The 24,452-nt window shown below is 38.6% G+C and overlaps 1 protein-coding gene and 1 pseudogene across 4 annotated transcripts in view; both read left to right on the forward strand.

Moving 5' to 3' along the window:
* ATP13A3 (ATPase 13A3) overlaps positions 1–24,452 on the forward strand; it is a 114,956-nt gene that overhangs the window by 64,424 nt on the left and 26,080 nt on the right. For 3 of the 4 annotated variants that reach the window (XM_070406538.1, XM_070406536.1, XM_070406537.1), the window contains 15 exons: positions 1,272–1,333; positions 6,446–6,596; positions 8,987–9,103; positions 9,656–9,673; positions 9,767–9,920; positions 10,014–10,134; positions 15,859–15,983; positions 17,680–17,855; positions 18,393–18,515; positions 18,595–18,674; positions 19,306–19,348; positions 19,648–19,757; positions 20,066–20,162; positions 21,051–21,123; positions 23,708–23,885. In XM_070406538.1, the coding sequence (XP_070262639.1) occupies positions 1,272–1,333; positions 6,446–6,596; positions 8,987–9,103; positions 9,656–9,673; positions 9,767–9,920; positions 10,014–10,134; positions 15,859–15,983; positions 17,680–17,855; positions 18,393–18,515; positions 18,595–18,674; positions 19,306–19,348; positions 19,648–19,757; positions 20,066–20,162; positions 21,051–21,123; positions 23,708–23,885 (1,628 nt within the window). The remainder of the gene's footprint in view (positions 1–1,271; positions 1,334–6,445; positions 6,597–8,986; positions 9,104–9,655; positions 9,674–9,766; positions 9,921–10,013; positions 10,135–15,858; positions 15,984–17,679; positions 17,856–18,392; positions 18,516–18,594; positions 18,675–19,305; positions 19,349–19,647; positions 19,758–20,065; positions 20,163–21,050; positions 21,124–23,707; positions 23,886–24,452) is intronic. The other variant, XR_011470312.1, reaches the window with a different exon arrangement.
* On the forward strand, positions 13,289–14,263 carry LOC139003979 (large ribosomal subunit protein eL13 pseudogene; annotated as a pseudogene).

The following is a 24,452-nucleotide window of genomic DNA, read 5'->3' on the forward strand; positions in this document are numbered from 1 at the left end:
AATGAAGGTCACTAATTTTTTATTTTATGTGAAAATAAAAAATTTTGTACCTGTGTGAAATATACCTCGTCTCTTACAAAGGGTTTTCCTTTTCTCAACTGAAATTAGTTTGCCTAAAAGTTTTATTTTGAGAATTAAACTTGGGTAGCTGATATGATAAGAATTTGATTTTTGTGCATCTTCATTATTAAAGAAAAAAATGGGAGACAAAGTATTTTTTTTTGCATTTGCTTTTGTTTTACTTTTTATTAAATTTATTGGGGTGACATTGGTTAATATGTACAATTCTATAATACGTCATCTGTATATTGCATCATGTGCTCACCACCCAAAGGAGACAAAATATTTTTTAACAACTATTGTGTTAAAAAAAGAGATCACATTCTAAGACTAAATTTCATAATTATCTGTTTAGAAAATTTCAATTATGCTTTTCTTCTTTGGAAACATTACTAGTAAAATTTTTAAGCAGACGTAAAAGTGGAGAAAAGATCAAGTATAATAAACCCTCATGTACCCAATACCCAGCTTTGACAGTTATTAGCATTTTGTCAATCTTTGTCTAGTTTCTCGTTTTGAAGGTGGCAGCATCAGACATTATTTCACCCATATGCCTCAGTATGTATCTCTAGGTGTTTTTTAAAAAATTACAATAACTGTCTACAACACTTAACAAAATTAGTAATTCCTTAGTATTATCTAATATCTAGTTCATATTCACATTTCCCTGCTTTTCTAAAAAGAAGCCCTAAAATTTTAGTTTGTTTTTAAGTCAGAATCCAAATGATTGCATTAGCTACAATTAATCTGTAACAGTTGCTTTTCTTCCCAATCATCTGGTTGAAGAAACCAGGTCATTTATATCCTGTATTTGGTTGATTGCTTCCCCTGATGTAATTTAACTTGTTCCCTTCCTTTATATGCTTTAATCTCGTTCTCCCGTGTAGGCATCCTTTATTGATTTAAAGGTTAATTAGTGCATTGTTCCACTACTTTGTTTTGTTTTTAATAATATAAGTCTATAAATACACAGATGTACGCATATGCCCTCTTATAAATAGAGGATCCATACCATAAGAGTGTTCTGCACCCTTTCCCCACTTTCACTATTTATCCTGGAAGTTATTCTCTATCAATATACGGAACTCTTACTGTTTCATTCGTTTGTTTACAGCTGTATATAGTTCTCCATGGTGTATATGTAGCAGAAGTTTTCATGATTTTTGTTTTTGGAGGCATTATTCATACTTTGTATGTGTACTTTTTTTTAGACTGGAACTCTTACTGAAGATGGTTTAGATCTTTGGGGGATTCAACGAGTGGAAAATACACGGTAAATATTAGCTACACTTGATTATTTATTAGTTAATTTTTAATAAATATTTTAATATATGAAAAATTCAAACATAAAGAAAAAAAGTAATGTAACAGATAGCTTGTATACCCACCATGAAGGTTAAACCAGTTGACATTTTGTAGTATTTTTTTTTTTTTTTATTATTAAATCTTTATTGTTCAGATTATTACATTTGTTCCTCTTTTTTCCCCCCATAACTCCCCTCCTTCCAGCTCCCACTCCACCCTCCACCCTCACTCCCCACCCACTGTGTTCATCCATAGGTGCATGATTTTTGTCCAGTCACTTCCCGCATCTCCCACACCCCTTTTCCCCCCAAGAATAGTCAGTCTATTCCCTTTCTATGTCCCTGATTCTATTATAATCACCAGTTCATTCTGTACATCAGGTTATTTATTCACTTGATTCTTAGGTTCATTTGTTGATAGATGCATGTTTGTTGTTCATAATTTGTATCTTTACCTTTTTCTTCTTCTTCCTCTTCTTAAAGGATACCTTTCAGCATTTCATATAATACTGGTTTAGTGGTGATGAACTCCTTTAGCTTTTCCTTATCTGTGAAGCTCTTTATCTGACCTTCAATTCTGAATGATAGCTTTGCTGGATAAAGTAATCTTGGTTGTAGGTTCTTGGTATTCAGCACTTTGAAAATTTCTTGCCATTCCCTTCTGGCCTGCAAAGTTTCTGTTGAGAAATCAGCTGACAGTCGTATGGGTATTCCCTTGTAGGTAATTGAGCCTCTTTCTCTTGCTGCTTTTAAGATTTTCTCTTTGTCTTTTGCTCTTGGCATTTTAATGATGATGTGTCTTGGTGTGGTCCTCTTTGGGTTCCTTTTGTTTGGGGTTCTCTGCGCTTCTTGGACCTGTAAGTCCATTTCTTTCTCCAGATGGGGGAAGTTTTCTGCCATTATTTCTTGAAATAGGTTTTCAATATCTTGCTGTCTCTCATCTTCTGGCACTCCAATAATTCTGATATTAGACCGCTTAAAGCTGTCCCAGAGGCTCCTTACACTATCTTCACACTTTCGGATTCTTTTTTCATTTTGCTTTTCCAATTGGGTGTTTTTTGTCGCATCTTTGGTTTGATTATTGTACTCCTCTGGTCTGCTATTGGGTATAATATTCTTTATTTCAGTCCGTGTATGCTTACTTTCTAATTTCTTTATCGTAGCATCGAGGGTCTCATTAGTTTTCGTGAGGCTCTGCACAAATTTATGGCAAGCCCTCAAAATTGCGATTCTTAGCTCCATATCCTCCATTTCTGTCATGTTTTTTTGTCTCCGCATCTTTTATGCTTTCTTGGTGCACCCCCTTGTGGTCTCTGTGCGCAGTCTTGTTCTAGCCAAGCCTTAATTGTTGTAGTTAATGCTAGAGGGATTTGACCACCAGGCCGACTGGCTATAGGAATCAGCTGTATGGAAAACGTCTGCCTTCTGGGGAGGCGCTAATCCAGCCTTTGCCTGAGGCGATCGGCAAATGGCTGTGCGCAGGGTTTGGGCGGGGCGGGATCAACAGGGCGGGCGGAGGGAGCAGTTATGGCCACCCTCAGTCCCGTTCCCAGAGGCTCTGCTTCTCAGAACCCCGGCAGCCGCTGCAAACCTCGGAGAGAAAGCTGCCCTCAGGTTCCAACTGATGCCGGATAATCCCGCTTCTCCCGTTTGAGTCTGGGTCCCTAGAGACTCGCCCGGATCTGGAGCCCAGAGTCTGAGACTCACTCCCGACCGAAAACGACAACCGCGCCCTCAGCCACCAGCCCGCTTTGCGCGCGCACCTCGGTACCTTTGTATTTTCCACACTGCGCCGCCTCTGAGCCTCGATTTGCTCTTCTCTTTCCTTCTAGTTGTAGAGTCTCTCTTCAGCCAGCCTTCCTGTGGTTCTGGGTGATGTTCGTTCAGTCTTTTAGTTGTATTTTTGAAATGGTTGTTTGCGGCAGCGGTCTCCGGTGTTTACCTACGCCGCCATCTTGGTCTCTCCATCCATTTTGTAGTTTTTGCTTCAGATCTTTTTAAAGATTTAAAATATTGCAGATATTGCTAAAGCTTAATCTACCCCTTTCCCTACCGCTATCATCATTCTGAAGTTGTGTTCTATTATTACCTTTGCACATTTTTATATTTTCACTACATATATTCCTGTCTATATACAAGATATATCTATAAAAAAATATACACAATTGATACCCTTGTACGTGTTTTTGCTGCTGTTTTGTTGCTTAACATTGTTTTGAAGATTTCTCAATGTTGATATGTATAGATCTAATTTATTTATTTATTTTTAAATATATTTTATTGATTTTTTACAGAGAGGGAGAGGGATCGAGAGTCAGAAACATCGACGAGAGAGAAACACCGATCAGCTGCCTCCCGCACACCTCCCACTGAGGATGTGCCCGCAACCAAGGCACATGCCCCTGACCGGAATCGAACCCAGGTCCCTTCAGTCCGCAAGCCGACGCTCTATCCACTGAGCCAAACCAGTTAGGGCAGATCTAATTTATTAATCTTAGCTGTTTTTTAGTATTCCATTATATGATTAAACCATAATAACTTCTTCTAAAGAATAGTTTCATTTTTTCCTTTCCCTTTTACCTTTCACTTTCACAAACAATGTTGCAATTAACATTCTTATACACATTTCCTAGTGAGCATGTAGTTGAGTTTCAGTGAACTTTCTTCCTAAAAATGTCAGTGCTGGGTTATGGATATAGCACAGACATGGCTACAGCCTTAGTAGGTATTGCCTAATTGCTCTCTAAATGATGGTGGTGCTAACTCACTCTCCCTCAGTGGGTAAGAGATCCTGTTGCTCACACCCTTGTCAAACTTGATATTGTCAGACTGCTAATTTTTGCCACATGGATAGATGTGAAATTATATTTTATTGTTGCTTTTCTTGTAGTTTCTTTATTACTTAGAAAGCTGAGCATATTTTCACATCCTTCTGTGTACTGCTAGTTTATAGCCTAATTTTTCTGTTGTGTTATTAATCTATATCTTATTAATTTGTTTGAAGTCCTTTGTATTTTCTGGATTGTAATTTTTCAGTACTATGCATTGCAAAAATATTATACCAATCTATCTTTATTTTACTTTGTTTCACTGTCTTTTTGATGCTTAGAAGTTTTACTGCTACAATTGTGTTTATGTTATTATTATTATTTTTTTGCCTCTCAAACGCCTGTGATAATTTGATTGACTATTGTTTGGCTCATTCAGTTTCAGAGTTGTTACATCTCCTTGGTAAATAAGTTGTCCTCACTTTGGGAACTTATTTATCCCCAATAATGCATCTTGCTTTAAATTATATTTCATATAATGTTTTTATATAGTTATACATCAGCTTTCTTTTGCCTAATTTTGCTTTGCGTTATCTTCTCAATCTTTTTACCTCCCTACATCTTTACTTCTCAATCTTTCTGTACCATTAGTTCACAATGTTGTGTTCTCCCAGCACTTTGAAGGTGTTATTCCATTTCTCCTGACTCCTTTTGTTATTGCTGTTGAGAAGTCTTACCAGGTCTCTTTAAATAATATTTTTCCTTCTTTGTTGTTTTAAAAATATTTATGTTTGATTTCTGTAGTTTCACCTCCATCTTTTTATTTGTGCAGGACTCATTTTGCTTATTGATTCTAAGGACTTATGTTTTTCATAAATTATGGTAATTGTTCAACTTCTTTCTGTTCCATTATGGCCTTTCCCACATTCTTATTTTCTCTTCACATGAAAATTCTAACCATATGTTGGGCAAGAAATTTCATTTGGTTCTTTCAATATCTGCTTCTCCTCTTCTCCCCACATTTCTTTTTCCAAGTCTTTAATTTAAAATGCCTTTTTGCATTTTTTAGATTGCCATTCTATTATCTGAAATTTGTGGGATTCTAATTCTGTCTTTTTTTGTGTCTGTTGACTAGTAAGAATTGTTTCCTGGTGCATTTTTAAATTATGAATTCAACTTTAGCCGGATTTTCCTATGAGACTCCTTCCTTTGTGTCTGTGTTGTAGGAGCTCTTTTTCTAGAGAGCTTTGACCTTGCTTGGCCAACAGCATGGCTAAGAGAGGTATCAGTGGGACCAGACAAACTTTAATGTTACTTTCATAACTTGGGAATTTTCGGATCAGGCAGTGGCATATATTCAAATCCAAATCCCATCGTGGGTAGTGTAGTGGTTTAAAGTTTAGGCCCTGAAACCTTTGGTTGAATCCTTGTTATCACCTATGTGCTGGGTAACCTTGTCAAGTTACTTAAGCACTCTACTTCAGTTTTCTCATCTCTGAAATCAGGATAATAAAACACCTTCTTATGGTGTGAGGATGAGATGAGTTGAATATATTTAAAGTTTCTAGAACAGTGCCTAGTGTACAGTAAATATATAGATATTAGGTATTGTCTTGAACTTCGGGCAGGGGTTATGAGGTGGGGAGAGATAAGCTTATTCTTAGTTATGCCTTTGGGTCTGTGTGTAAATTTTCTAGCATACTGTTTTCCAGGGATGTAGCTGTTGAAGAGCACTGGCTATCTTAGTTTCAAGTCCCTACTTTGTGGCCCAGACTTTGTCTCCTGTTCCTGTGGGGTATTAAAACTCAAGTCGTTAGGTGACTCCCTAAGAGGACTCCCCTCCCTTCTTCCTTCTTTCCCAGGTAGTCACAGCATCTGCTCAAGTTCATACCCCTCCTGTTTTCCAATCCTCCTATTTCTGGCACTTAAAAAATTTCCCTTTTTTTAATGAGCTCAGTTTCACATTTAAGGGATTATGTTTTACACATTCATTTCATATTTTTGTAAGAGGGTTTTTATGTATTCTAATCTGCCATATGTCCTAAGGCAGGAGTTTTAGTTATTACTTAGTGTCTAGTGTGTTCTACAGTGTTATGTCTGTCCTAGTTATTCAGAATCTAAGATAATACCATATTTCAGTCATGTATAATTTTCATGGAAGGAAATGTTTTTGAATTCCTAAACTATAGTTAAAAATATGCAGAAATGCAAACATTTTATTTCCATTTTTAAAATGACAAAACCTGAATATTGTTAGAATATTGTCTCAAGTCTTGGAATTTATGAATCTAATTCAGTACATTATCTGTTTAGTTTTCTTTTGCCAGAAGAAAATGTTTGCAATGAGATGTTGGTAAAATCTCAGTTTGTTGCTTGTATGGCTACTTGCCATTCACTCACAAAAATTGAAGGAGTGCTTTCTGGTGATCCACTTGATTTGAAAATGTTTGAAGCCATCGGATGGGTAAGTTTAATATTTAAAGCACAAGTAACTTCAGAAAAATAGAGTAAAAATTACCTTGCAGAAGGATTTTTTCTGCAGGTTGTTTTGATGATAGTCTATCTTGTACCGTGAAAGAAACGATGTAATTTCTAAAGGTGTATCACTGGAGAGAGAATATTGTAATTGTGTAAAAAAAAAGTCTGTTTTAGTTATGTTGACTCACTTAAATACCTTTAATAGAGACGACCTGCTCAGACCCCTGCTTTATGTGTTTAATGGATATCTGCTATCCGAAACTTGAGGCAGTACACCTGAGTCAGTAAGATGATCTTCAGCATCACAATTTGTTGGTCAGATAAAAAGGATAGAGTAGTGATGTGTCTTCGGTGTTCTTTTTACCCATGTTCTCCTTTCTTTGTCCTTACATACACACAAAGGTTTGCGTTTGTTCCTCCTAAATGTTGGGCTATTGATAATTTTATTTTTTTACTTTTAAAATATGTTCTTATTGATTTTAGAGAGAGGGGAAGAGAGAGGGAGAGAGAAACATCGATCGGCTGCCTCTGGCATGCCCCCTGCTGGGGATTGAGCCTGCAGCCTGGGCATGTGCCCTGAGTTTCAGAGGAGCAGAATTAGTCTCCAGGTTGAATTCCTCACACACTCCAAGTATTTGCATAAGCAGGGTTTTATTCTAGAATGTTAACCCTCACATTAGAGCCCTTCTTCTCAGATAGAGTCCATATCTCTAGGAAATGACTCCTTGATTTTGTTTTTGTTTTTTTAAATTTAATTCAGCTATTCTGGCTGATAAGAAATATTTGCACCTCTCCTGCATGTCCTCTTGTGTTTATTCTGGGATCCTGTTTCCTTCATTGCTATCTTCATCAATATGTTTCAGTTTTTCCTTTTGTATCCTTATTGGAAATCTCTCCCTGTTTTCCTTTTCGTTTATTTTTACAGGTTTAGTGTGTGTGTGTGTGTGTGTGTGTGTTTTGTTGATCGAAAGGGAAGGAGATGAATGAGTAGATACATGCTTTGCCATCTTCTGAAAGCTCACAGTAAATACTTGTTACATTTATTTATTTATTTATTTAAATATTTTTATTGATTTCAGAGAAGGAGGGAGAGGTAGAGGGAGAGAAAGAGACATCAAAGATGAAAGAGAATCATTGATTGGTTACCTCCTGCACGCCCCACACTGGGATGGAGCCCACAACCCGGGCATATACCCTGACCAGGAATTGAACTGTGACCTTCTGGTTCATAGGTTGACGCTCAGTCTCTGAGCCATGCCAGCCGGGCAATTCTCATCAAATTTAATATCTTAAAGGAGGTCCACTTCATTTGTAAAGCAAAATAGGACTTATTCATTTTGATGTTCTCCAAAATTTCTCCAACTGAATAGATTTTCAGTAGGTTTTAGTGCTTTGTTTGTAGAATATTAATAATGGGTTAAATAAATAAGTTTGTGTAATAGTGTGTTTTGTTGACTTAGATGCTTTGATGCTTGGTCTTACAAGAAAGGATCAGTGGAATGTTTTCGCATAACTTGGTACTACTGCTGTTTGTTGGTGTGATTGACTCCCTATAAGATGCCTCCCAATTTTGGAGATGTTAAAGTGTGTTTTAGAATTGTATAAAGTTGGCTAATTAGGCATAGTTCCCTTCCCCATCTTTTTCCAGTTGTAGTCTAATTAGTTTGTCACATATGTGTGTTTTATTGATTTCAGAGATGGAGGAGAGGGAGAGAGAGAGAAACATCAATGATGAGAGAGAATTATTAATTGGCTGCCTCCTGCATGCCCCACACTGGAGATTGAGCCCACACCTGGGCATGTGCCCTCACTGGAAACAGAGCCTTGACTTCCTGGTTCATAGGTTGACATTCAACCACTGAGCCATGCTGGCCGGGCCATGTATGTGTATTTTTAACACAAATTCTTATTTGAATTTTTTACCAAAAGAAAGTGTTTTTAAAATAAATGTTAAGGGGTTAGGTTTGTGGTATCCTACTTAACTAGAAGAGTTCAAACAAACAAACTCATATCTTTGAACCTCAGTGTGTTCTTGATCCATTCATTCTACTAACCATATCTGAGCTCCATATAGTTTTGAACACATTCCTGTTAGCAGAAAGGAATCCCTGGATAATAGAAGCAAAATTAGAAAACTTTTTCCCTATTATTTTATTCTGCTTTTCACCTCTTCCTCCTCTCTCCTATGAGTTGCTAGGACTTTAACTAGCTTTGTTTATATTTTGTTTTATTTATGTTAATAATCTAGTAGTGCTCATTTATTTTTTTGGACACAAAATTTTTTAACTTCACTAAAAATAGACATAGTGTTTTATTTAAAAATGAAATCAGTGGATTCAATTTTATAAAGCAATATGTTGAATATTTTCCTTTCAGATTCTGGAGGAAGCAACTGAAGAGGAAACAGCACTTCATAATCGAATTATGCCAACTGTGGTTCGTCCTCCAAAACAACTGCTTCCTGAATCTACACCTGCAGGAGACCAGGAAATGGTGCGAAATCACTTTAAGCTGGATTATACTGTTGATGCCAACATTCAGTCCTCACTTTGAAATATAACTAGAAGATGAAATCACGTTCTTTAACTCTCATGCAGACATGAATATTTTAACTATGTTTATTGGAAATTATTGTTGGGATATTGCAGGTATACTTTGTGAAATACTGAGATATATTTCTCAGTACCGTTACTTTTCCTTCCTATTTACTGAATAGCTTAGTGCCCTGTGATTGTGATAATGTGGTGAATAATCCCTTTAAATTGCAACTGTATTCCTAGAATTTAATAAAAAGAATATGTGAGAAGTGAATTTTTAAATTTGTCCCCTCAGTTTATTTTAGTATTTAATATGTTAATATTTTTAGGCTAGCAGAATACTTGAAATATTCAAGGATGTACTTTTTAAAAATGGGAGGCAGAGGAGAAGTAATCTTGAAACATAACTTTGAAATAATCGAAGTTTCTTGCTGTTTTGTGGATACATAGTTGTTTTTTATCTTAAGGACTTAATCTGTACTATTTATTTTTTTTGTTTTGTTTTTAGGAGCTGTTTGAACTTCCAGTGAGTGAAGAATGTTTACTTTTTTACCTAAGTATATTTGTTTTAATTCTTAAAGAATAATAAATACTTCGTGCATCTTTTGAAATTATACAGGCCATTTATGAGATAGGAATTGTTCGCCAGTTCCCATTTTCTTCTGCTTTGCAACGTATGAGTGTGGTTGCAAGGGTGCTGGGGGATAAAAAAATGGATGCCTACATGAAAGGAGCACCTGAGGTCATTGCCAGTCTTTGTAAACCTGAAACAAGTAAGGAGCCAACTTTATTTGAATAAAATTCTGGTATTTGTATAGGCTTTTATTAGCAATTCTAACAGTGATACTTATTTTTTCCTTTTAAAGTTCCTGTTGATTTTGAAAATGTTTTAGAGGATTACACTAAACAGGGCTTCCGTGTAATTGCTCTTGCACACAGAAAATTGGAGTCAAAACTGACATGGCATAAAGTGCAGAATATTAGCAGGTAAGGTTGATTAACAGTTTTTCTACAGTTTTTCCAATGATGCATCATTTATGTTTATATGTCACATACAATAGTTTGTATGTAGTTGGATGTTCATTAAGTATTTATTGAATGTATGCAAATATACATAATGTAATGGTTTTCTTTTTAGTTGATTGAAACAGCTCTTTGGAACTATTTTCTATTTATTTGTTAAATATTTATTGAGTCCCTGCTGTATGTTAGGCATGTTCTAGGAACATAATCATGTTTTACTAAACCTAATTCTACAGAAGTTAATTTTTCCCAAATGATCAGTTTGCTTTTGCCTAGTGGTTGGAACCAAGTACTTATTTAGTCAGTATCATGAGTCACAATAAATAATTACCATCTACCCCAAAGGTATTACCAACATCACATTTACATCCAGGTATAGATATGGATTTTACCTTCAAGGATTGTCTCTTTCACTGTAACTAATAAAGACCTACCCTTTAAGGATAATATTTGTAAGCAAGCAGAAACGTATATTCATTAGCTGTCCTGATAATTTTGCCTGTGAAATAGCCTTCTCTTCCTCTATTCCCACAGCCATTATCTCTAATTCAAGGACTCAGCTCTTTTTCCTAGTCTTTCCTTTCTGCAGTCTGTATTCCACACTGCCTTCAGAGAGAGCTTTTTAACTTTCAGATCTAATACCAGAATCCTACCTGGAGTTCTTATAAATGGCTTCCCATCACCTATTGGAGGAGTTCACAATCAGAGATATGCATCAGGAAGGAAAACAAAACATGTAATTTTTTTATATGGGCAAATGATACAAACTTATCAGAAAAAAAACATACAAATGACCAGTGAACACATGAAAATGATAGGGAACTTCAGTTCTTGGGGAACTGCAAAATAAAACCACACTATGGCATCACTTTTCTTCTAAGATTGACAAAATTGGAAAGATTGATAATGACAAGTGTTAGTGAAGTTTTGAGAAAATTATAACAATACTAGAGGCCCGGTGCACGGATTTGTGCATGGGTGAGGGGCGGGGGTCCCTCAGACTGGCCTGTGCCCTCTTGCAATTGGGACCCCTCGGGGGATGTAGCAGTCCACCAAGTGACAGGCAGCCAGGAAGGAGCCTGGCTTCTGGCTGAGCAGCACTCTCCCTGTGGGAGTGCACTGACCATCAGGGTGTAGCTCCTGTGTTGAGCGTCTGCCCCCTGGTGGTAAGTGCATGTCATAGCAACTGGTTGACCGTTAGTTCCTATCGTTTGGTCATAAAGGTCGCTTAAGGTTTTTTATATATAATAGAGGCCCAGTGCATGAAATTTGTGCACGGGGGTGGGGAGGGGTCCCTCAGCCCAGCTTGCACCCTCTCCAATCCGGGACCCCTTGGGGGATGTCCGATTGCCGGTTTAGGCCTAATCCCGATTGGACCTGAACTGGCAGTCAGACATCCCTCTCATAATCCAGGACCACTGGCTCCTAACTGCTCACCTGCCTGCTTGCCTGATTGCCCCTAACCACTCTGCCTGTCTGCCTGATCGCCCCTAACTACTTCTGCCCCTGCCCCTGCCACCATGGCTTTTTCCGGAAGGACGTCTGAAAGGCTGTCCGGAAGATGTCTGGTCTAATTAGCATATTACCCTTTTATTAGTATAGATATATATAGACTAGGGGCCCAGTGCACAAATTTGTGCACCTTGAAAGGAACTGTGGGCCGTGAGGCTGTGGTGGGCACAAGGGTGGGTCTCAGCCCATCCTCCTCGCCCCTGCCCAACCCCTCCTGCCGCAGCCCCCAGTCCCCTGTCTGCTGGCAGCCCTGCTCCCGCCACTGCTGGTCCCATGTGCTGATAGTGCCGGCCCCGTTTGCACCCGCTGATGGCACAGAGCAATTGGGGCTGGTGCCAGCAGCGGTTGCAAGTGGGGACGGCGCTGTCAGCAGGTGAGAGCAGCAGCTGCTGCTCCAATTGCCCCTCAGGAGCAGGGAGAGGTAGAGAAGCCCTCAGGGGTGATTGAGGCTGGCAGCAGGTGTGAACGGTGGCTCCAGCGCTGGCTGCAGGTGTGAGCGGGGCTGGTGCCGGCAGCAGGTGCAAGTGGTGGCTGCTGGCCCTGATAGCCCTTCAGGAGCAGAGGGAGGTGGAGAAGCCCTGAGGGATGATCGGGGCTGGCAGCCACCGCTCGCACCCACTGACGGTACCGAGCGATCATCACCAGCAGTGGGTGCGAGCGGGGCCGGTACCAGCAGCAGGTGCGAGTGCCAGGCTGGACTGTGGTGCGCGGGAGCAAAGAATTTTCAGTAACCATCAGAGGCTCGCCTCAATGACAGTGACCGACACCCTGCCTTGGTCTGACGCCCCCGCTCACCTGCTCCACCAACACCAGCCATGTTCTACGCTCTGCTGCCTGCTGCCGACTCCCACTATGTTCTGCGTGCGCCCCCTGGTGGTCAGCACACGTCATAGTGACTGGTTGTTTGGTTGTTCTGCCGTTCGGTCTATTTGCATATTAGCCTTTTATTATATAGGACTAGAGGCCTGGTGCACGAAATTTGTGCAGGGGGGCGAGGGAGGGGAGTCCCTCAGCCTGACCTGTACCCTCTCCAATTCAGGAGCCCTCAGGGGATGTCCTACTGACAGCTTGGGCCCAGTCCCTGTGGTTCTCTTCTCTCTGCGGGGCCTGCCTGCTCCACACCATGGGGATGGGCAAGCAGGCCCTGCTGGGTGCGGCCTGCGGGCCGCACTTGTCAGCGGGTGCGAGCCGTGCTTGCCTGCTCCCGGGTCGTTGCGGTGACCCCCAAGCAGGCCCTGCTGGGTGCTGCCTGTGGGCTGCACTTGCCTGCTCCCAGGTTGCTGCGGTGACCCCCAAGGAGGCCCTGCTGGGTGCTGCCTGCGGACACATTTGCCTGCTGGGCTCCGCCAGCGTCCTGCCCCAGCTGCTATGGGCGCCGCCATCTTTGTCACGGAGTGGCGGTTAATTTGCATATTACTCTTTCATTAGATAGGATATTGCTTGTACACTATTATTAAGTTCTGAAGAACATTTAGATTTGCTTATTTGACCTAGCAAGTGCAGTTCTAGGAATCCAGCCTGAAAAAATATTTTATGTGCATAAGTTCATTTTTAAATAGTACAAATAACATAATACTCACCAATAGGGCAATAGTTAAATTATGGACTATTAGAACTTCTAATTATTTCAGGTACATTAAATAAAAAGTGTTTGTAGTACAATTACGTTTTCTGAGAGAGAACTAAAGGAGTAGAGTGGATAGCCAAATTAACTAAAAGGAAAAACTACATTAGGAATTCTAACTATAAAACATTATTTGAGGGATGTGGTCTAAGCATGAATGTTTCAAAAAAAAAAAAAAAGTGGCTTTCTGCCGGCCGTTCTCCTTCCGAGAAGGCCTGTAGGCAGCAGCCATGGCGCCCAGCCAAAATGGCATGATCCTAAAGCCCCACTTCCACAAGGACTGGCAGCAGTGCGTTGCCATGTGGTTTAATCAGCTGGTGCAGAAGATCCACAGACGCAAGGCCTGGCGCTGCATTGCCCCTTGCCCTGAGTCCGGACCCATCCAACCCATAGTGAGATGCCCCACCGTTTGGTACCCACGCCAAAGTGCGAGCCGAGCCAGAGGGCCTTCAGCTTGGAAGAGTTAAGGGTGGCTGGAATCCACAAAAAGGTGGCCGGGACCATTGGGATCTCGGTGGATCCGAGGCGGCGGAACAAGTCCACCGAGTCCCTGCAGGCCAACGTGCAGCGGCTGAAGGAGTACCGCTCCAAGCTCATACTCTTCCCCAGGAAGCCTTTGGCCCCCAGGAAGGGGGACAGTTCTGAAAAACTCAAATGGGCTACCCAGCTGACCAGACCAGTCATGCCCATACGGAATGTCTACAAGAAGGAGAAAGAAAGCCAGGGTCATCACAGAGGGAGAAGAACTTCAAGGCTTTTGCCAGTCTTTGCATGGCCCGTACCAATGCCCGGCTCTTTGGTATCCAGGCAAAAAGAGCCAATGAAGCTGCAGAACAGGATGTTGGAAAAGAAAAAATAAAGTGCTGTTGGCAACTTGTGATTAAAAAAAAAAAGTAATAACCAAATTATATGATGCATATACATGATTGAGAGCCAAAATGTAAAATATTATATCGATTCCTGTGAAGGGCATATTAGGCTCTTTTTTGTCTCTACAGCTTCACCTTTTGCTAGTTCCCTCCTAAGGACTAACTGTTGAATTGCCTATAGTTCTTGAGCCTGTTCTATTCAGACGTCCTTCCATGCCCTTGGATGGGCTGTTCCTTCTGCCCAGAATACCCTATTCTTCTCTATCAACTTCTCTCTCTGCTTCCCTTCATCCTCATCCTTCAATCTTCTCTGTGTGTCCATTCTAACTTCTGGGAATAGGTTTTGGCATTTCTCTAACAGCTTGAATCTTTATATCTTGAATTAAATATTGTAGTATTCATTAATTAGAGGACAAAATTTCCATGACCTGTATCATAGGAAAGTTAGGAAACCGCTTAAAGCCAGACATGGCTAGTATCTTGTAGGAAAATGGCTGCAGCATTCTTGATCCAGTAGTTTCACATTTGTAAAACTTTGTGCTTTGAAATGCATTTTCAGGTTCAAGGCTTGTTTCTCCTATTATCACCAGCAATATATTTGTAGTAAGTTTCCTAACTATTCTTTAATACCTTTAACACTCCTTGTTCTGAATTATATTTCAAAGTTATTGAGGTTTATAGCTTTGTAAAGGGCCTATAATTGTTGAATTTTGTGTAGAAAAGCTACTTGGTTATTGCAAGTGTGAAATTTTGGTCCCTAACCTCCATCCCCCTTTCTCTATTGAAAAATATATTTCTCTGATTTAGCTTGAGATTTCTTAACACAACTATCGCTGAACAGACTTCATGTGCATTATAATGCTGAAGCGCCTATTATTTTTTGTTTTGCTTGCTTGTCTATTTCCCCAGAAAAACATATTGAAGAGTATATATCATACCTTTTTATCTTTGACATTCCAACGATTTCTGTAGTACTTGGTGCATTATAGATAACTATTTGAAGGAATAACATCTTTAACTATTGAATATGAATATTATAAAAGACTTATCTCTGGATTCCAAGTAGATCTCATTGTTGGATTGCTAATGCTTCTTACATCCCACTTCAAGGATCAAGATTTTGATAAAGAGTTTTATAAAAATTCATCAAAAATTTGATAATGAATATAGTATAATTGTATCAAATGTACTTACAGGACAGTTTTTCCCCCTTTCTCTTAACATTTAAGTTAGGGTATGTTGTGTGTGGGATAGTAAAAAATAGATTTATTTATGCTTGCTCAGTTGGTGAGTAGGATACAAGATGAACATTCCTTAGCACTATGTGTTTTTAGTGTCTTACAAAGGAATACAGTTGTCCCTTGATATCTGTGTGGGAATTGGTTCTAGGACTCCCCTGGGGATGTGGAGAGCCAACTAACTATACATTTCCAAATGATTCTTATATTCCTGCATTTCAAAGGGTAAAATTTAATTTCAATGTATTTCTTGGGAATTGTTTTTCCAGGCTTAATTTTTTTTTAAGATATTGAATTCATAAACATACACATATGTGCTTTGTTCTGCCTATAAAATGTCTTAATTTATCATTTTTGGATATTTTAAATTGCTTTATCAATATAAAGAGAAAATAGCCCGTTCACTTGACTATACCATTACGTATTAAAATTTCTTTTTCTGCAGAGATGCCATTGAAAACAACATGGATTTTATGGGATTAATTATAATGCAGAACAAATTAAAGCAAGAAACCCCTGCAGTACTTGAAGATTTGCATAAAGCCAACATTCGCACTGTCATGGTCACAGGTTAGACTTTATAAAATGACTCAGAAAAATTTGAGTGTGACTCTTAGAGTTCAAGATATATTAACAGATGACCAATTGGTTATAAAAGTATATTATATTGTGGCTCCATCCTGCATTGCCCTATTTCAGCTCTGAATATTTTTTAAGGTGTAAGTTAACTTGGCACTATTCTTTTGAACTCTAACAAATTCTGTTGATAGAAAGTATAGTACAGTGATGGTGAACCTATGACACTCGTGTCAGAGGTGAAACGCAAACTCATTTTTTTGGTTGATTTTTCTTTGTTTAATGGCATTTAAATACATAAAATAAATATCAAAAATATGTCTTTGTTTTACTATGGTTGCAAATATCAAAAAATTTCTATATGTGACACGGCACTAGAGTTAAGTTAGGGTTTTTCAAAATGCTGACACGCCGAGCTCAAAAGGTTCGCCATCATTGGTATAGTAAGATAATAAAGGGCACGCTATAAAATTTTAACCTCTGCTCCTTTTTATCTCTCTGTAATCATATATTTCTTATAGCACTTATTGTGCCTTGCTCTGTGTTAGATATTTGTACCTTTGTTTGCTCTATTAGAATTATGTTTTAGACTCTGAGATTCATCTGATAGCATAGTTGTTACTATACAGCTGAAGTAACTAAATTTATTATCTTCCTAGTAATTCTTGGTTTTAATGACTGCTTCAAGGCACTTTCTATCTCTCTATCTCTTTCCCCTCTTTCTCTACCATGACTGACTATAGTTTTGTTGTCCTAAGGGGTCTGTCTGATCACTGGAAGACACCCTTGGAAATAGTGTGTAGGAGTTGGGGAAAAAAATAATATTGCCCTTCAGTCTGATAGCAGTGGGCTCCCAAGACCTTTGTCAGCTTCTCCTGTAAGCTAGTATTTTCTTCTCTTTAACCTATCCTTTACAGTGCTGCTCTTCTTTTTTTCTCATGCCTGAGAAGTTGTCTGTCTTTGTTCTCTTTACATCTTGTAAAGATTATATTCTTACTACCTTGCTTATCTTTTAGTTCTGTGTAATCTTGCTTTTGTAATTCATTCTTTCTTTCCTGTGATACTATTCTAGTATTCTTAAACAGATCACCGGTCACTCCTAGGTTGTTTCAAAAAATATTTATTGAGCTCCTGCTCTGTATGTAGCACTGTGGCAGGTGCTATAGTGAATGACTCAAAGATTGAGAATGGCCCTGGCTTGGTGCTCAGTTGTTTGGAACATTGTCCTGTGCACCAAAAGGTTGTAGATTTGATTCCAGGTGAGGGCATATACCTAAATTGCAGGTTCTATCCTCCCTCAGGCCAAGTACAAGAGCACTGATTGATGTTTCTCTCTCACATCGATGTTTCTCTCTCCTCCTCCTCCTCCCCCTCCCCCTCCTTCTCAAGTCAGTAAAAACATATCCTCAGGTGAGGGTTAAAATAAAAAAGAATGAGAATGTATTTGGTTTTAAAAATTGTGGGTGAGAATGTTCTGACTGTTTAGTATATATGTGCTTGCATTATTTAAGGCTTCCTTTGATAAGTATGTCCTGATTATTTTATTTTTAAACTCTAAGAGTAAAGACCATACATTATCTTCATTTTGCCCAGTCCAGTGATAGGGACTATAGTAGATTTTCAATAAGCACTTGTTGGTTAATCCATTTATGTTTTAATTTTAATGTGTTTTCAATATTTTGAAAACTAGGTGACAACATGTTGACTGCTGTCTCTGTGGCCAGAGACTGTGGAATGATACTACCTCAGGATAAAGTTATTATTGCTGAAGCATTACCTCCAAAGGATGGAAAAGTTGCCAAAATAAACTGGCATTATGCAGACACTTTAACACAGTGCAGTAATTCATCAGCAATTGACTCAGAGGTAATGTCAGGATGAATTTTTCTCTTTGAAGCTTGCATGTTTTAATTTAGTCTAAAAAAATAAACTGTGCATTAAAATTTAACAAAACAAAAAGTAAACAGAAACAGAAGCCTGGGCTTCTGATTCATTAGATCCAAGAATCTCAATGCTTTAAATTTTGATTGTTAGACAAAGTTGAGAAGCACACTTTTAAAGTATTAGAATCCCAAAGATTTATCCTATTTTAAAAGTAGTGATAAATGGTGAAGGTAGGCCAAAATATTCAGTTCATGGATCATTTCAAATTGAAGCTGATATTTAGCCTTCCTTATGTTTGTGTGTGTGTGTGTGTGTGTGTTTTTGTTTTCTTAATAAACATATAGATAGGTTCGTCCCCTTAAAATTGACTTTACCTTTACTTTCAATAAATGTTAAACTTTCAATGTCTTATGTAAAATATCAAATGAAAAAAATTAGTTTTGGATCGGATATATTTAAAATAAGGTAGTGTTACTTGGTTTGGCTTCCTAAATATTATTTTGAATGTTGTACACACAGGCAATTCCAATTAAATCAGTCCACGATAGCTTAGAGGATCTTCAGGTGTCTCGTTATCATTTTGCAATGAATGGAAAATCATTTTCAGTGATACTGGAGCATTTTCAAGACCTTGTTCCAAAGGTTAGTTATTTGGGTTTATGTATGTGTTCACATAAATACATTGTAAACAGAATTTTAAAGAAATTCATATTTTTTCCAGTTGATGTTGCATGGCACTGTGTTTGCTCGTATGGCACCTGATCAGAAGACACAATTAGTAGAAGCATTGCAAAATGTAGAGTAAGTATTGGGGTGTGTCGTGTGTTTTTTTTGTTTTGTTTTTTTAGTGAATTGTAGTTCATTTTCAAACCCAGAAAAGTAACTAATATTTCATGTATGTAATATTATCCCGTGAGGTAGGTAAGCGATAACTTTAAGTGTCTATTTAAAAGAGGCTTATGTGCTCATGTGGGCTCTTGCAGCTAAAGTACAATATCTATAGTTTCTTTTCCAGGTCATATATATGAGGTAGAGTTCATTCATCTCAGTTTGATGGAAGTGACTTTATAGTTTTAGTAAATAAATATGTTTCAAGTTTTTAAGGGAGAACTCTTTACTGATAGCCTTAAAAGTAAGTGTGCTAAAGGCTATACAAGCCCAAGTACTTTGCTCTAAAGATTAGGAAATTGAGATGTTAAAATGATAAAGTGATTTGTCCATCTTATGACAGAAATTGGACAATACCCAGGTTATTTGACATGCAGGCTGATGCAAAGCAACATGCCTGTGATCACTGTAATGAAAAGGTTCATTTGTTTCACTGGGGGGAATCTTGGTTTCTTAGCTCTTCATAATATTGTATTAGAGAAATCTTAAGTATTGTGCCTTTTAGGAAATTAATCAAAATCTTAACATAATTTTTGTTCCCCAGTTACTTTGTTGGGATGTGTGGTGATGGTGCAAATGATTGTGGTGTAAGTATAATTTTTGTAATTTATAATTCTTTCTCTAGCCCAGGGGTGGGGAACTTCTGGCACGCAGGTCATATAAGGCCTGTGAAATCATTTGATCTGGTCCTGCCAAAGCATTAGGGGTGAGCTAATGAAATGTTTGACCAAATATAGCAGGCTAATTTTTAAGTTGATCATTTTGTATGGCCCTCGAATGATGTTATAAATATCCAAATGGCCCTTGACAGAAAAAAGGTTCCCTACCCCTGCTAGCCTAAGTCACATTCACAGGATGTTACCAGTTTTCTTTTTCTAACTTTTAGGCTCTAAAGAGGGCACATGGAGGCATTTCTTTATCAGAGCTCGAGGCTTCAGTGGCATCTCCCTTTACCTCCAAAACTCCTAGTATTTCCTGTGTGCCAAACCTCATCAGGTAGGACAAATTAAAAATTTCCTGTTGTCTCTTTGTAGCTTGCTTTAATAATATGCGGGAAAAAATGATCACAGAAAGTAATATGAATTTGTTTTTATGGTTTTTTGGTATATTTGATCTGTTATTTATTAGCAACAGATTGATTGTTACTCCTCATCTCTTCCAGTTCTGCTTTGGCTTAGTTCTTTGGGTAGAAGTGTGCTTTATTGTAGCGGTTGAATGTTAATATTCATCTGTCAAGATACAATTGTGGTTTGGAGGAGGAGTTTGAAATGCCTTTATTCACATGCCAACATTTGTTTTCACAGGGAAGGCCGTGCTGCTTTAATGACTTCCTTCTGTGTGTTTAAATTTATGGCTTTGTACAGCATTATACAATACTTCAGTGTTACTCTACTGTATTCCGTGAGTACTGATATTGCTTATACTTAGTGTTAAGACATTTAAGATATGAGCATATGTGTTTGATTTTGAATGCATGCATTAATTATGGAATTTACATAATTAGCAGTTATAAATTTTTCTTCAGTTTTACTGTGTTTTGTGTAGCAGATTGAAAAATCTCATTAATATGGAATATCATTTTCCTCAAGGCCAACCAACAGCTGTGGTTGAACCTTGTGAATAAAAGATGATTGTATACTTTTTTGCCTTGAGCACAGATTGGACATCTTTTTTAGAATTCTTTTAAATAAGCTGTGACATATTTCAGAATTGTAGTTAATTTTGCTATACATTTTCAGGAAAAGGCCGGAATGAGAAAAGGTGTTTCAGCAATAGTTGTAGAATATTATGAATTTGGAGAAAAAGCTTAAACAGTGGTGTCCATAAGTACTCTGTCAGATTTTATCCTGAAAGTGATCTCACTTTAGATATATCTCTAAGTGAACATTGGTGACGTCCCAAGGAGTCTTTGTGAAACTATACTTTTTTATCATTTGTAGAAAGTATCAGGAGGGATGTTGTTAGATATTAAGGAAGCTTCAAGATACTAATTTTCAAGAATATTGAATATTGTGAGTAAAAGTTTGTGTTTTCTTTTTGCCAAAAATAGCTTTAAAAGATTTTTATTGAATTGAATTGTTAGGAGATGCCTTTTATACTAACATATTAATTTGAATATTTGCAAATATGTTGTATTTCACTGATTCGAAAGGCAAATGTATTTCACTTTTCAAGCAGGTCCAAGTGTCATTTAGTAATCATTGGGGGCGGGGAGTGGGGCACTAAAACCAGAGAAAAGTGGTAATTATTCCTGAAAACTAAATATGTTTTAAAAAATTACTTCTGTAGGTCTTAAGTAACCTAGGAGACTTCCAGTTTCTCTTCATTGATCTGGCAATCATTTTGGTAGTGGTATTTACAAGTGAGTATTTTGTTAGTGATTTCAAAGCCTATGAAGTTCTAATGTGATTTGTTAAACTTTGGTACATTTACATCAACAATTGTAACACTGCATACCTCTCCAGATTTCCTGTTAACATTGCCTTTTATTACCAGTTGCTTATGTTTTGCCCCATTTATTTTATTCTCTCTCCACTCTTTTTTGAAATATTTGAGGATAAGTTTGTATTATTATGCCCCTTTGCCTCTGAATATTTTAGTATATATTGCCTAAAAACAAAGCCATTCTCTTATACTGTATAATTAAACACAGTTGTAAAGATCAGGAAATTTAGCATTGATAAAATAGTATCTAATCCACAGCAGGTATTCAGGTTTTGTCATATGTCCCAATAATGCCCTTTTATAATCATTCTAGAGGCCCAGTGCAAACAATTTGTGCACAAGCGGGGTGGGGGGTGGGGGGTGTCCCTCAGCCCGGACTGTACCCTCTCCAATCCAGCAGTTGGACATACCTCTCGCAATCCGGGACTGCTGGCTCCTAACCGCTCGCCTGCCTGATCACCCCTAACCACCTCTGCCTGCTGACCTGATCGCCCCTAACTGCCTCTGCCTGCTGGCCTGATCGCTCCCTAACTGCTCCCCTGCCGGCCTGATTGCCTCCTCACTGCCCTCTCCTGCCAGCCTGATCGCCCCCTAACTGCCCTCCCCTGCTGGCCTGATTGCAACTAACTACCTCTGCCTCGGCCCCCGCCCCCGTGGCTTTGTCTGGAAGATGTCCGGTCTAATTAGCATATTACCCTCTTATTAGTATAGATTTTTAAAAAATATATTTTTATTGATTTCAGAGAGAAAGGGAGAGGGAGAGACAGATAGAAACATCAATGATGAGAGAGAATCATTGATCGGCTGCGCCCTGCACACCCCACACTGGGGATTGAGCTCACAACCCAGGCATGTGCCCTTGACCAGAATCGAACCCGGGACCCTTCAGTCTGCAGGCTGACGCTCTATCCACTGAGCAACCAGCTATGGCCCAACAATGTCCTTTTATACCTATCTTTTTTCCTAGTCCCCTAGCTTAGGTCTTATCAGGGCTCACAAACTTCATGTAATTATCATGTCTCTTTAGTCTTCTTTAATCAGGAATATTACATCAGCCTTTTTTGGGGGTCTCTTGATATTGATATTTATGAAAGAAGATACACCAATTATATGGCTTTGTGCATTATAGTGTAGTTAGACTCAGGCTATGAATTGGTGATGTTCACATCAAAATAAATAATAATGGCCCTAGCCGGTTTGGCTCAATGGATAGAGCATCTGCCCATGGACTGAAGGGTCCTGGGTTCAATTCTGGTCAAGGTCATATACCTCAGTTGCAGGTTTGATCCCCGGCCCTGGTTGGGGTGCATGCGGGAGGCAACCAATCAATGTGACTCTCTCACATTGATGTTTCTCTCTGTCTCTCCATATCCCACTCTCTCTCTTAAAAAAAAAAAATCAATGGAAACATATCCTTGGGTGAGGAGGATTAACAACAAAAATAATAATAAAAAAAATAAATAGTAATGGTAATAGGATCTGACTCATTTAATCAAATAAAAATTTAGTTTATACTGGCAGGCAGGCAGTCAATGAATGAATACGTAAATGAATAAATGAAATGATGGACTTAAATCATGGAAAGAACCTTCCCAGTTTTATTGACATTTTAGGCCAAATAATTTTTTGTTGTTGGGGATTCTGTGTATTGTAGGATGCTTACCAGCATCTCTGGCCTCTATCCAACTAGGTGCCTGTAACACTCTTCCAGTTGTGACAACCAAAAGTATCTCCAGACATTGTCAAATGTTTCCTGAGGGGCAAAATCATGTTGGTTGAGAATGACTTATTTAGACCATTTTTTATTAAATTTATTGGGATGAATTGGTTAATAAAATTATAGGTTTCAGGTATACAATTCTATCATAATATATCATAGACAATCTTTAATGAATGCTAAAAATTAGTGAATGAGCCCTGGCAGGGTGGTTCAGTTGATTGGAACGTTGTCCTGTACACCACAAAAAGGTTGTGGGTTCTGTCCCGATCAGGACGCATACAGGAGGTGACCAATCAATTTTTCTTTCTTTCTCTCTTCCTCTCCCTTCCTTCCTTCCTTCCTTCCTTCCTTCCTTCCTTCCTTCCTTCCTTCCTTCCTTCCTTCCTTTCTCTCTCTCTCTCTCTCTCTCTCTCTCTCTCTCTCTCTCTCTCAAAATAACCAAAAAAAACCTAGTGAATGAAATTTGATGAGGGACAGGAATTTTACATAGTCTTATTATACACATTATTTATGAACAAACTAAAAAAACAGAGACTTAACAGTGGAGAAACTCAGTGGATAACACCTTAATAAAACAAACAAAGCCTTTTTTATGTTACTGTTTTGTTTATTTTGCTTCAAACCTTTGTTAATGTCTTATGAGGAAGAAATTGTATTATTTTAATTGTAGTTGACAAAAACAAATTTTTTAAGTTTCTAAATGAATTTGATTATGCATTTTATAGTGACAAATTGATTGAGCAACAAGCAACAAACCTTTCATCTTTTTCTTCTAATGTAGTGAGTTTAAATCCTGCCTGGAAGGAACTTGTGGCACAAAGACCACCTTCAGGTCTCATATCAGGGGCCCTTCTCTTCTCCGTTTTGTCTCAGATCATCATCAGCATTGGATTTCAGTCTTTGGGTTTTTTTTGGGTCAAGCAGCAACCTTGGTATGAAATATGGCATCCACATTCAGAGTAAGTTGGTTAGTCCATTTAGAAGTCTGTGTGAAGTGTGTGTAACATTCATACATGTAAAAATAAGTCTAAATTTTTATATAAAAACTAGAGGCCTGGTGCACAGATTCATGCACTGGTGGGGCCCCTCGGCGTGGCCTGCGGGTATTGGGCCAAAACCGGCAGTCCAATGCCGCCTGCTGCTCCTGCCTGCCGCTCCTGCTCATCCCGGCCCCGCTGCACCTGCTGCTGCTTGGTAGGCTCGCTGACGCTCCACTGCAGTCTCTAGGCTGTGGCGGCCAGCCATGAGCCCTGCGTCTGGCGCCCTTCAGTGAGCTGGGCAGCGCTCCCACTGTGGGTGTACACTGACCACCAGAGGGCACAGCTCCTATGTTGAGCGTCTGCCCCCTGGTGGTCAGTGCATATCATAGTAACCAGTCAATCAGTTAACTGGTCACTTAGGCTTTTATATATATAGATTTTTGCATGCAGCTTAATTAAACACTTAAATAATTTATATCATGACTATATCATGATAATTTCTTCTGTGTGTAGGAAGACAGTCTGGCAAGATCTTAATAATCACTA

The sequence above is a fragment of the Myotis yumanensis genome, unplaced genomic scaffold, assembly GCF_028538775.1.
Source record: "Myotis yumanensis isolate MYYU_CA2020_CCGP unplaced genomic scaffold, mMyoYum1.0.hap1 SCAF_2, whole genome shotgun sequence".
NCBI classification, from domain to species: Eukaryota; Metazoa; Chordata; class Mammalia; order Chiroptera; family Vespertilionidae; genus Myotis; species Myotis yumanensis.